Genomic DNA, 10,161 nt, shown 5'->3' on the forward strand with positions numbered 1-10,161 from the left:
AGTAGCATCTGTATACTGATAAGACTCTCTATTGCTGTAGTACCGATTCTCTCCATGCCCGGTTATCGCGCCTTATCTTCTCCCCCTCGGATCATTTATCGCATATGACCAAATAAGTCGGTACCCCCCCCCCTCATCGATCCCCTCACTGATCGACTATATAAAAGAACAGCCAATGACCAAGGTTGGGGGGACGTGTATTACCCCTCGGTTAAACTTGTAGACTTAACTGCCTGCTTCTCACTCAACCCACCTCCATATCCGACGCATAAGTCTGCCACATCATCCCAGATTAAACCTAATCTCTCCAACACAGAATAAGAACACCAACATGGGCAAGAAGCGCGTTCTCGTCAGTTACGGCGTCGATATCGATGCCGTCGCCGGCTGGCTGGGATCCTACGGCGGCGAGGACAGCTCCAACGATATCAGTCGAGGTAAGTATAAACCAACATACAACATTCTATACTACACTCAACGGATAGTAGTGGTAGTACACTCACTCACACGCTGCAGGACTCTGGGCCGGTCACATCGGCACCACACGTCTCCTCAAACTCTTCTCCAAATACAACATCAAAGCCACTTTCTTCATCCCCGGCCACTCACTCGAAACCTTCCCCGAAGAATGCGCCATGGTACGAGACGCCGGCCACGAAATCGGCCTGCACGGCTACACACACGAAAACCCCTCCGACATGACCCTCGAGCAGCAACGCGACATCCTCGATAAGACCTATCACCTGCTGTACGATTTCACTGGCAAGCCGCCGCGGGGCATCGTTGCGCCATGGTGGGAAACCAGTAAAGAGATGGCCGATTTGTTGCTCTCCTATGGAATTGAATATGATCATTCCATGTCTCATCATGATTGTCAGATGTATTGGTTGAGAACGGGCGATACATGGACTAAGATTGATTATTCCCAGAAGGCAGAAACTTGGATGAAGCCGCTGGTTAGGGGCCAGGATACGGGGCTCGTGGAGATCCCGGGCAATTGGTATATTGATGATTTGCCGCCTATGATGTTTATCAAGTCCGCACCGAATAGTCATGGTTGGGTGAATCCTAAGGATGTTGAGGAGCTTTGGAAGGTGAGTTTGCTTTTCTTCTGTCTTAGGGGGTTTGATTCGTTGGTTCTTGGGGCCTTGTGATGTAACTGATGTTCTGGCAGGATCATTTTGACTACTTCTATCGCGAGTACGATGAATTTGTCTTCCCTATGACTATTCATCCTGATGTGTCGGGTCGTCCGCATGTTCTTCTTATGCATGAGAGGTAAGTTGGGTGATTGTCTGGTTCGAACTCTCATGTGGGGTGCCTTGCTGATCGGATCTAGAATCATTGAATATATCAACAAGCACGAGGGCGTGGAATGGGTCACTTTTGAACAGATGTGCGATGAATTCAAGAGCAAGAACAAGCCGCCGGAGGGCGCTAGGATGCCTTCTGCTCCCATGCCTGCAAGGAAGTGAACCCGGACTGTTGAGCTGGCCACGAGTTGCATAGTCTCCAACATGCATGTTCTATGATGTATGAACTGAGCCTAATGAATGATACCGGGAGTCTATATCAATGATAACTTGAAAATCAAAAGTGTTCGACATATGCTAAATACCCCAGGGCTTGATATAGCCTTGCTTTGTAAACGCCCCAAACTCCAAGTTATGCCTGCATCTACTTTACACTTTCATTTTCATCTCAGTTCTTCGGTGGCTCAAAGAGCTGCGGCTTCATGTTGATCTTGCAAAGCTTCGCAACGCAGCCGCTGAGTTGGAGCAGTGACTGCACGCCGTCTAGGATGCGCATGTGCGTGAAACCAATTTCCCGGATGAATTCCAGCTTGGAATGTTCTGACAGAGTGGGAATTGTCTTGGTGACACGGAACATAGTGCTGATGATATCATGGGAGGAATACCCCAAATCCCTAAATAATAGTCAGAATACATCCACACCCGTAGAACTGGCAGACTGCACCGCGATACATACCATAATTCATTGAGTGTCTCCAACGCCGCATCAATCTTGCCTTCCCAGCAAGCCTTGATCATTGCCTGGACCTTGATCGGGTGCGGGCTGTCGACTACCCTGAAAACATTGTCCCCGCTGACGAAACCAAAACCAGACCATGTACTCTGCAGGTTGTTGATAGCCTGACGCATGTCTCCCTCAGCACTGAATACCAGGGCGGCGATGCCCTCTTCGTTATGTTCCACTTTCTCGGCGTCGCATACTTGCTTCAGACGCTTGACGATTTGCGCATCGGTCAACCGAGCATAACGTAGGATAGCGCATCGCGACTGAATCGGCTCGATGATTTTGTTTGACTGGTTGCAGGCAAATGCGAATCGTGTCGTCGACGAATAAATTTCCATTGTACGCCGCAATGCTTGCTGGGCACCTGATGTCATACTGCATCATGCGTGAGCATCCAAGACAGACGATATAGCTCAATGTCCAGTACGTACCTATCGGCTTCATCAAGGATGACAAGCTTATGGCGACCAGGGGGCAAGGTGACTTTCTTCTGGGCAAAGCCCTTAATCCGGTTTCGTACCACGTCGATTCCTGTAGAGCATATTAGATTAAAGCCGCTTCTCGTCTCCCTCTCATAGTGCGGTAGAAGTACCTCTTTCATCACTAGCATTGAGCTCCAGAACTGCCTCCTTATATGCGTCTCCCAATAGCTGTCTCGCCAGGCACAAGATCGAAGTTGTCTTTCCAATACCGGGCATGCCCGAGATGATAACGTGCGGCATGTTTCCATCCTTAGCGATAATCTTCAAGCGCTCGACTGTTTCTGTGTTTCCAACAATGTCATCGAGGAATACCGGGCGATATTTCTCTACCCTATTTCCAGAGATTGGCAGTTAGACTCGGCATTCTGAGCTGGCCTTAGTGCTGGAACCTGGTGTACGTACCAGGGCAATTCATAGTCAGGAGGGGCGCCAGCCGTATGCGCCTTAAGGCCATTGCGAGAGGCACTGGCTGAGGATTCGGCTTGAACCATAGCGAATAATAACTTGATGTAAATTATATGCAACCTCAGACTGAATGGTTTCGTTGTGTGCTAGACGGAGAGCAGGAGCAAAAGCGCTGATGATGGGTTAGAATTGAAGAAGCGGGAGACGCGAAAGTCGAGGCGGAGACGCGTCGGCATAGATTTGGCCCAAAAGGGTAGTTATTGTTCGCCGGTGCTGAAGCCAAAAGCGACTGGACTCCTGCACGATCCCAAAGAATTTCATTCGTTACGATGGGATAATGCAAATAATACCCGTTTATACTATTACCGAGCCAGGTATAGAAATACCGGCTTTAATTTGCTCAAGCACACATTTGTTCTCAGAGGCAGCCAGTTGACTGATGGGTTTTGCTGGTGATGCCTTTCGGAATCCCGCCTTGCAACTTCAACCTCAATACGTATCTAGGGTCCTCTGTATTCACGCCCCTTAACCATAAGATATCGCTCCAGGCCAGCAATTATTATGCTCATTCAAACTCCTACGTCGGATATTCTTAGTTTCACCATCCATTTCTAAATTCATTTACTCAGTCCTTTCGGTTGCTTCAACATCGACCTCACGACTACCGACACCAGTTTTGCCTGGGCTCAAAACACATTGCTAACCAGCTTAAAGGCATCCTTACACATTATACCTACTTGTGTACACATTCAGTATTTCTCTATCCCTACGCCCCCGCAATGGGAACAACCTCCGTCCGCCGCAATCTCTTCCACCACCATATCAGCAAACGCGCTGGCTCGACTGGCCCCGCAGGTTCATCTGCACAGAGCAAAACCAGCAATGGAACCTCTGTCCTATCATCGCAGCTGCTGCAATCAAATTCGTCTGAAGCACCTACATCTTTGAGCGCCGGATCCGTTGACAACGGGGAAATCGTGGTTAAGGACAAGAACGGTAGCTACAAGCTTGATGTCCCTGTACTACCCCCCTTGATTGGTGAAGATGGTGAGGAAATGGAGGGTATAGAAGGTGTGGGTGTCGGCGATGGTTCCGGCGCAGCAGGGGGCAATTTGAGCGCGCAGGAGAAAGAGAGTAGGTGGAGATTCAGCTCTGCGCCCCGAGGGCCCAGGTCAGGCGAGCTAATAATGAATTAGAGATGGAGGCAAACCTTGTTGAGATGATGTATCGGAATCGAAACAGACAAATGAGTATCGAGCCTGCCGGTGAGCCTCAATTACATTTCCAAAAGATCTATGTTTCGATGCGATTCGGCTGATGTCTATAGAAATACTCAACCGTATACACCAGAGCCTTCGCAATAAGGTTGCCGCCTTAGAGGAAGATAACTGGATGTACGAGGCTGAAGTCAACTCGACGGCCTAACCGATTCGTTTGCGATATGATGGTCTATACTAATTACTATGCGTGATGAATGATGCGTTCAGACTGCAGCCTACTACAACATCAAATTCCCTTGACATCCCTCTAATCGAGCTCCATACTCGTCGGAGGCGCTTCCACCCTCTTCGACCCTCCTCTGCCCTGAGGTGCCATCCGGGTACCAGCACCATCCTGACCGCCACCAAAGAACATGCTTCCCATCATATCCAGCAGCGGGTTGCTCTGCCTTGGGATCTTGATTGCGAAATACTGCTCGCCTATCTGAGACAGGGCGTCATCCCAGATTCCGACGTCTCTGATATGAGATGCGTAATGCGCCGTCAACTGCTTATACAAATCCGAACTACCGCGCTGAATCGTAAGGAGCAGCATGCTGATGAAATTCAACAATGGCAGCGCGGGGAAGACGTGTACGTCAGAGCTAGCGCTACTGACATCTTGCACGCCGAGTGAGGGGTTGGTGGAGGAAAGCTTTGACGTAAAAATAAGGAAGGCTTTATTGGCGCTGCGAAGGTTTCCGATCAAGAGATATGGGAATACCGCGCGAGAGGCATAAAGTGCGGCAGTGTGCGGTTCGTCATGGGTGTACCACTCGAATTCCAGTTTGGCCAGAGTCTCAGCTGATTCCGAGGTACCAAAGATGAGATGCTTTTCCGCGTCATAGGGTTCGTGGTCTAGAGATAGCTGTTATGAGGTCGCCCTCGAAATCAGAATTAATATGGGTCTGCATACCTTCCGCATATACCGATCCAGCGGCATGATGCAACTCAGGGTCGCCGCGTTCTAAGGGTCCAAACCTGCCACTCCAACCGATCATCTCCTGGATGAACCTTTTCCGGGTAGGCTCTTCGGGCGGGAATTCGTGCAGTAGTTCGATTAAGCGCTCTGTAGATAGAGGGAGCCCTCGGTCAGTCCGACTACTTCAAAAAGGCATCATAAGACATCGGCAATCTGGTGCAGCGATGTATAACAGGGCATAGGCAAGCACTCACTCTTCCGAGCCCGCCCCTCCGCATCGTCATTTCCTCCAGTGATCTCCCACCCCGCCTTTGTGTAGACTTCAACCACCAACATGATCGCCAAATCGCCGCCACTGGCAGAAGCACCCTGTTGAGATCCAGCTTTCAGTAGTGCGGCGGCGCCGCCAGCAAGGATCTCTGCCGCCGCATCGTAGTTCGCTTGCTTGATATACCGGGCAGCGATGACCCGCAGTTGCTGGTGAGCTTCATAGTAAGCACCAGAAGCGATCCTTCAGGAAGACAAGATGCGTCAGTTATCATATTCTTTTGGCAAAACATGTAGACATCAAGAAACTACTCTGTGGGGGGAAGCAAGGTGGGGTTGGCTCACTTCTCTCGTTGTCGAGCAATTGTCTTGTCGATACGTGAGGTCATCTTGAACGGATGAATCACCAGGGGCGACTGTTAAGAGGTCGGAGATGCAGTGAGAAAACGATGGCTTGCTATAGCAATACAGCCACACAAAATAGTATAAGAGAGTAAAAGCGAAGATAAAGCGGCCACAACAAGTGCGACAGGCCTGAACGGGGGATGGTTGACGATGTCAAGCCAACTTGCGGCCGGGAAAGTTGATGGCCGGGCGACTTTTGGTGGGGACGCGCTTCGGTTCTTCCAGAATGACGGGAGCAGCTGGACTGAACTACTGCAACGACGATCTAACTTATTTCTTCCACTCCGCATTTACGAGCTGCAGGGTTCTTACCTAGCTATATTTGAGGTGGATGAAATTCAAATTGTTTTCTTCCCAAGCAACATCAGTACACGTCTGACACTTTAGTTCATGCGGTCTTAATCTCTGGTATCATCTCGTGAAAGGCGCGCGCGCACGGCAGAAAGAGTACATAGAGTAACCCTTTCTGCGCATTTACATCCCAGTCACCAACCATACCCGGGCAATATCTCAAAACATGGACCGCAAGGCCTTTGATATTCAGCCCATTGGTCGCTTCTACGAAGCTAGCGCTGCCATTCGACGTCCGAAGGTAAGCTTAGTATATCCATTTCCGAATGCCCAAAGTCGGCCCTTAACCGTTACTCAGGAGATTGCATGTTTCTCTTACGATGATGAGCATAAGTTCCATCTCGGAGACTCATCGATGAAATACTACTATCCGCCATGCCTTCCCGCGGACCTGAATCGCGGCTTCGAGTCATTTCAAAAGCTAGATGATTCAGCTGATGAGCATCTAGACGCTCTGCTCGAAACAGTCATGGCTCTGGAACAAGAAACCCAGAAGAAATGTGAAGCTGATATCATCACATGGAGAGGCATGATGACCAAGGTAGATATCGTCTATAATGTGTACCAATCGTATGGGACCGAGGAATATGCTCATGTTTGGTTTATCTAGATCCTTGCAGCTCCTTTTGATAACTTGAATGGGTGTGTATTCTCAATTCGTCGCTTTCCTGCTTCAACCATTGATTTACGTACAGATTTGAAATGAACGCGACCTGCTTCCAGGTATGTTATTGGCCATCGGATCGAGGACTCATTGCTAATGTACTTCTAGGGCACAATGTTGGTTCATGCTAGCTTGCTATATCTACTGGCTCTCGACTCTAATAACCGTCTAGATTTATCGAAGAGAACAACAGCTACAAAAATGAGCAGAAACGAGTTCAGAAGAACCAACGAATGCCTCCGGGAATGGCGTCTCAGGATCTGATGGCCTACTGGGGTGAGACCTCACTTCTCCTTATTGCAATAAATGTTATTGACCAAGTCAGGCTATAAATTCGAGACTCTGTCAGTGCTCGATCAGCCATGGGACCCGACTCCTCGCAGAGAGATTGAAAACCGAGAGGAGCTCATTGTAAACAACAATGCCCAGTATTGTTCAGTGGTGCGCACTGCCATCGGCCGCGCACGCCTAGTTATTGGTGGGGAGGTAGATGCAAGTATGTCATAAGGCCACCTACCGCTCCATCGCCACCACTTGCAGCAGTGCATATGAATATGTTCTAACGCGTCCTATTCACAGTCTGGGATTGCAAACCTGAGCGAAAAGAAGATCCTATCCATTGGGTAGAACTGAAAACTTCCGCCGAAATAAGGAATGACCGGGACCTGGTCAAATACGAAAGAAAACTTCTGAAATTCTGGGCCCAGTCATTCTTACTCGGGGTACCCAAAATCATTGTCGGCTTTCGGGACCAACAAGGTATTGTCCATCGTCTTGAGGAGCTCGAGACTGCTGCCATACCCGGAAAAGTCAAGAAGCTTGGCCGGGGGACTTGGGACGGAAATATTTGCATTAACTTTGCTGCCACCTTCCTTGAGTGTGCGTATACCTTCGATTTCGCCTGCTCGAATTATAATTCAAGAAGAAAGAAAGAAACAAACAGGATCTAAACTGACTGTTGCAGGGCTTAAAACTACTATCCAAGAGGAAGGCACATGGAGAATACGCAAACGTGAGAAATCGTCACTAATCGAAGTCTTCAAGGTGGAAGAGAGTGGAACTGGCGATATCATCTCACCAGCATTTTCAGCCTGGAGATCCAAATCTTGAGCCATGCAAACGCTGAATCATTGACGATTTTCTCATTTCCATGGTCCTGCGTCTGTGGACTACTCCAGTGAAAGAGAATGTCGGTTCTCACCCAGTCGCGCAAAAGTGATAGGGCTGCTATCAAGACTGCAGATATGAGTATGCATGCCTCTTGACTTGATGCATGGGGATTTCGCTTGCGACATCGTCTGGACCGACTCGGTCACTGGACAGACCTGATCAGTACAGTGGCTAGTATGTGCCGTGCAATCACTGCATATAATGCTTTATATTTGACATCTATTTGCTGCCCCCAAACGCCAAGCCCCATACCAAACTCGACCGGATGTTATGGGTTCTTCAAATGATGTCTTGATTGCACCCGCTATCTGCAAACATTTACGGTGTGAAAGCAAAGATGCAGATGGGTCTGCTAGCATGCACTGCGCTGAAGTGTCTCTCTACATAGTTACCCAAGGGTCTCACAGATACATTTGCATCTAAATGCAAGGCACCTCGGTGCTGTTGGAATTCTCTGAGACATTTATTTTTTGTCTATCTGTCTTGAGGGGACGGGGGGCTTTGTAAATCTGGCTCCGCAGGAGATTCAGGGCCATTTTCCTGGCCCTCGTGTAGCAGCTTTTGTCGCTTTCGTAGATATTCATCACGCGCGGCCCGTTTGGCGGCGCTCTTAAGCGCTCTCCTATGGACTGAGCCGTTGATGTGTATTTGCCATTGCTCATCACCCATCATGGTCTTGTGGCAGATGTCACAGGTCCTGCACTTTGTGACGGATCCTGACTCTTTCTGCGGCTGCGACTCCTTGGCGCCCAAGACTGTCCTTGCGAGCTCTGACAGTGATTTCGGGTCGGGAGTGGGTTCGTCTTCCAGCAGAGCGCGGACAAGACGTTCGGACGGCTCGGAAATATTCTGCTCCCATGCGTCGACATTGGTGCTGTCAAGGAGGTAGAGACGATTGGTCGAGCTTGCGTCTGCAAGGGCCTGCCATAACTTGTTTCTGATCCATTTGATTTGAGACATGGCATACTGCCGCGTTGCAGTCTTGATCGACTCAACGCCAGATTTCTTGAGGTTCTCTAGCTCGGCCTCATCCACCGAGCCTGCATATAGTGCTTCGAGATAGGGTGCTAGCTCTTTGTATCCGATAGACACCCATACGCCGCGGCTCTGGTCAACGGAGACGCCCTGGGCTTTCTTCTCCTGGAGGTAATCCGACATCTGCCTGGCTTCTGTCATCAGCCCTTGCTCCAGCATTGCATCCACCCTCTTGTCCAGTCGAGTGTTGAGCGTCTCCTTCTCCGAGTGCACCCAAAATATCATCGTCGGGAATCGCAAGTGGCCGGCACCCGTAAGGGAGTCATCCCGAGCCAGGGCTGCCTGCTTCGTCCGCTGTTGTTCCGCGTAGATCTCCGACGCGGGCCTGCCGGTCTGGAAGTAGATCTCTAGGGAGCGGCGGATTTTGCGTGCTTCATTCGGATGCCATCGATCCGCCATGACCGGATCGACTTCTCTCAGCTTCTGCAGAACCACCTCAGTAGGAGCGTCAAGAATCGGCCATTTAGTCGAGGACTTTGGGTCGTTATCTTCCATCAATCGATTTTCCGCTTCCTCCGGCGCATCGTCTGCAGTGGCATCCTCGCCAAGTAGCTGATCCTTGAACAGGACGGCTTGTGTATAGTAATGGGTACCGCCGACCAGAACGGGAGTTTTCCCTCTGGCGTGAATGTCGTCAATGAGTCGGAGACTTTCGCTTCTGAATCTGCCCACGAACCATGGCTGTTCATCAAGCTCAACACAGCTAATCAGGTGGTGCGGGATACCGTTTCGCTCCTCGACGGGGATCTGGTTGGTGATGATAGGGAGACCGCGATACATTTGCATGGCATCGCCATTGATGATCTCCCCGTTAAATCGCGAGGCTAGGTCCACTGCAAGCTAACTACAACCGTCAGTAAAGCAAAGCCTCAAAAGAAAAAAAGACAATCCCAAGATCCTTGGCGGAGTAAACGCTCTCACCTTTGATTTGCCCGTGCCCGTGGCACCGACGACAGCGATGAGCGGCTTCATAACGGAGGGGCGTTTGAGAGACATAAAGCGTCGGACAAATGGTTGCATGAGAGGAAATTAAAATAGGGCCGAATTAGCATCTTTGCCTCGACAAATGCATCTGGCAAAGAAGACCGCGAGCTGATGGGCTCGAAGGGAGGTAATTCTGGCGGTGCGGCTCTGGAAAAATTCCCGGCGCAAATTCCCCCGCCA

At 49.9% G+C, this 10,161-nt stretch overlaps 6 protein-coding genes across 6 annotated transcripts; 3 read left to right on the forward strand and 3 right to left on the reverse strand.

Moving 5' to 3' along the window:
• The first annotated feature begins 218 nt into the window (after positions 1 to 218).
• Positions 219 to 1,564, forward strand: BO87DRAFT_346179 (polysaccharide deacetylase family protein). Its single transcript, XM_025620891.1, has 4 exons — positions 219 to 437; positions 517 to 1,094; positions 1,175 to 1,278; positions 1,340 to 1,564. Exons 1-4 carry the CDS (start codon positions 332 to 334, stop codon positions 1,473 to 1,475), a joined length of 924 nt encoding a protein of 307 aa, XP_025474164.1. The 5' UTR covers positions 219 to 331; the 3' UTR covers positions 1,476 to 1,564.
• BO87DRAFT_346182 (replication factor C subunit 4) lies at positions 1,511 to 3,114 on the reverse strand. The gene is made up of 5 exons (XM_025620892.1): positions 2,922 to 3,114; positions 2,630 to 2,850; positions 2,469 to 2,568; positions 1,990 to 2,412; positions 1,511 to 1,927 (listed from the first exon to the last, which is right to left on the reverse strand). The coding sequence occupies exons 1-5, from the start codon at positions 3,008 to 3,010 to the stop codon at positions 1,702 to 1,704; spliced, it is 1,059 nt and encodes a 352-aa protein (XP_025474165.1). The 5' UTR covers positions 3,011 to 3,114; the 3' UTR covers positions 1,511 to 1,701.
• Positions 3,115 to 3,563: 449 nt separating this feature from the next.
• On the forward strand, positions 3,564 to 4,349 carry BO87DRAFT_370463 (uncharacterized protein; the record flags this gene model as incomplete). The annotated part of the gene is made up of 3 exons (XM_025622027.1): positions 3,564 to 4,058; positions 4,121 to 4,189; positions 4,252 to 4,349. The coding sequence occupies exons 1-3, from the start codon at positions 3,704 to 3,706 to the stop codon at positions 4,347 to 4,349; spliced, it is 522 nt and encodes a 173-aa protein (XP_025474166.1). The 5' UTR covers positions 3,564 to 3,703.
• BO87DRAFT_381135 (protein GET4) lies at positions 4,258 to 5,966 on the reverse strand. Its single transcript, XM_025624456.1, has 4 exons — positions 5,718 to 5,966; positions 5,360 to 5,616; positions 5,100 to 5,252; positions 4,258 to 5,041 (listed from the first exon to the last, which is right to left on the reverse strand). Exons 1-4 carry the CDS (start codon positions 5,759 to 5,761, stop codon positions 4,452 to 4,454), a joined length of 1,044 nt encoding a protein of 347 aa, XP_025474167.1. The 5' UTR covers positions 5,762 to 5,966; the 3' UTR covers positions 4,258 to 4,451.
• An 80-nt stretch (positions 5,967 to 6,046) lies between these two features.
• Positions 6,047 to 8,394, forward strand: BO87DRAFT_411062 (DXO/RAI1 family decapping nuclease). Its single transcript, XM_025626397.1, has 9 exons — positions 6,047 to 6,369; positions 6,427 to 6,669; positions 6,739 to 6,770; positions 6,824 to 6,851; positions 6,901 to 6,908; positions 6,965 to 7,068; positions 7,118 to 7,288; positions 7,372 to 7,671; positions 7,757 to 8,394. Exons 1-9 carry the CDS (start codon positions 6,295 to 6,297, stop codon positions 7,900 to 7,902), a joined length of 1,107 nt encoding a protein of 368 aa, XP_025474168.1. The 5' UTR covers positions 6,047 to 6,294; the 3' UTR covers positions 7,903 to 8,394.
• On the reverse strand, positions 7,955 to 10,105 carry BO87DRAFT_370470 (tRNA dimethylallyltransferase). The gene is made up of 2 exons (XM_025622028.1): positions 9,919 to 10,105; positions 7,955 to 9,837 (listed from the first exon to the last, which is right to left on the reverse strand). The coding sequence occupies exons 1-2, from the start codon at positions 10,015 to 10,017 to the stop codon at positions 8,437 to 8,439; spliced, it is 1,500 nt and encodes a 499-aa protein (XP_025474169.1). The 5' UTR covers positions 10,018 to 10,105; the 3' UTR covers positions 7,955 to 8,436.
• Between the last annotated feature and the right edge of the window lie 56 nt (positions 10,106 to 10,161).

This window comes from Aspergillus neoniger (assembly GCF_003184625.1).
Source record: "Aspergillus neoniger CBS 115656 unplaced genomic scaffold BO87scaffold_61, whole genome shotgun sequence".
NCBI classification, from domain to species: domain Eukaryota; kingdom Fungi; phylum Ascomycota; class Eurotiomycetes; order Eurotiales; family Aspergillaceae; genus Aspergillus; species Aspergillus neoniger.

Coding starts and splice junctions, on each gene's coding strand:
- BO87DRAFT_381135 (XM_025624456.1), bottom strand. CDS start 5,761: ATGACCTCACGTATCGACAAGACAATTGCTCGACAACGAGAGAA. Junction 5,253..5,359: donor GGAGGGGCGGGCTCGGAAGA/GTGAGTGCTTGC, acceptor CTCTATCTACAG/AGCGCTTAATCGAACTACTG. Junction 5,042..5,099: donor TGGATCGGTATATGCGGAAG/GTATGCAGACCC, acceptor AGCTATCTCTAG/ACCACGAACCCTATGACGCG.
- BO87DRAFT_411062 (XM_025626397.1), top strand. CDS start 6,295: ATGGACCGCAAGGCCTTTGATATTCAGCCCATTGGTCGCTTCTACGAA. Junction 6,370..6,426: donor CTGCCATTCGACGTCCGAAG/GTAAGCTTAGTA, acceptor ACCGTTACTCAG/GAGATTGCATGTTTCTCTTA. Junction 7,289..7,371: donor TGGTGGGGAGGTAGATGCAA/GTATGTCATAAG, acceptor TCCTATTCACAG/TCTGGGATTGCAAACCTGAG.
- BO87DRAFT_370470 (XM_025622028.1), bottom strand. CDS start 10,017: ATGCAACCATTTGTCCGACGCTTTATGTCTCTCAAACGCCCCTCCGTT. Junction 9,838..9,918: donor CGGGCACGGGCAAATCAAAG/GTGAGAGCGTTT, acceptor GGTTGTAGTTAG/CTTGCAGTGGACCTAGCCTC.
- BO87DRAFT_346179 (XM_025620891.1), top strand. CDS start 332: ATGGGCAAGAAGCGCGTTCTCGTCAGTTACGGCGTCGATATCGATGCC. Junction 438..516: donor CTCCAACGATATCAGTCGAG/GTAAGTATAAAC, acceptor CACACGCTGCAG/GACTCTGGGCCGGTCACATC. Junction 1,279..1,339: donor GTTCTTCTTATGCATGAGAG/GTAAGTTGGGTG, acceptor GATCGGATCTAG/AATCATTGAATATATCAACA.
- BO87DRAFT_346182 (XM_025620892.1), bottom strand. CDS start 3,010: ATGGTTCAAGCCGAATCCTCAGCCAGTGCCTCTCGCAATGGCCTTAAG. Junction 2,569..2,629: donor CAATGCTAGTGATGAAAGAG/GTACTTCTACCG, acceptor TATGCTCTACAG/GAATCGACGTGGTACGAAAC. Junction 2,413..2,468: donor ATCCTTGATGAAGCCGATAG/GTACGTACTGGA, acceptor CGCATGATGCAG/TATGACATCAGGTGCCCAGC.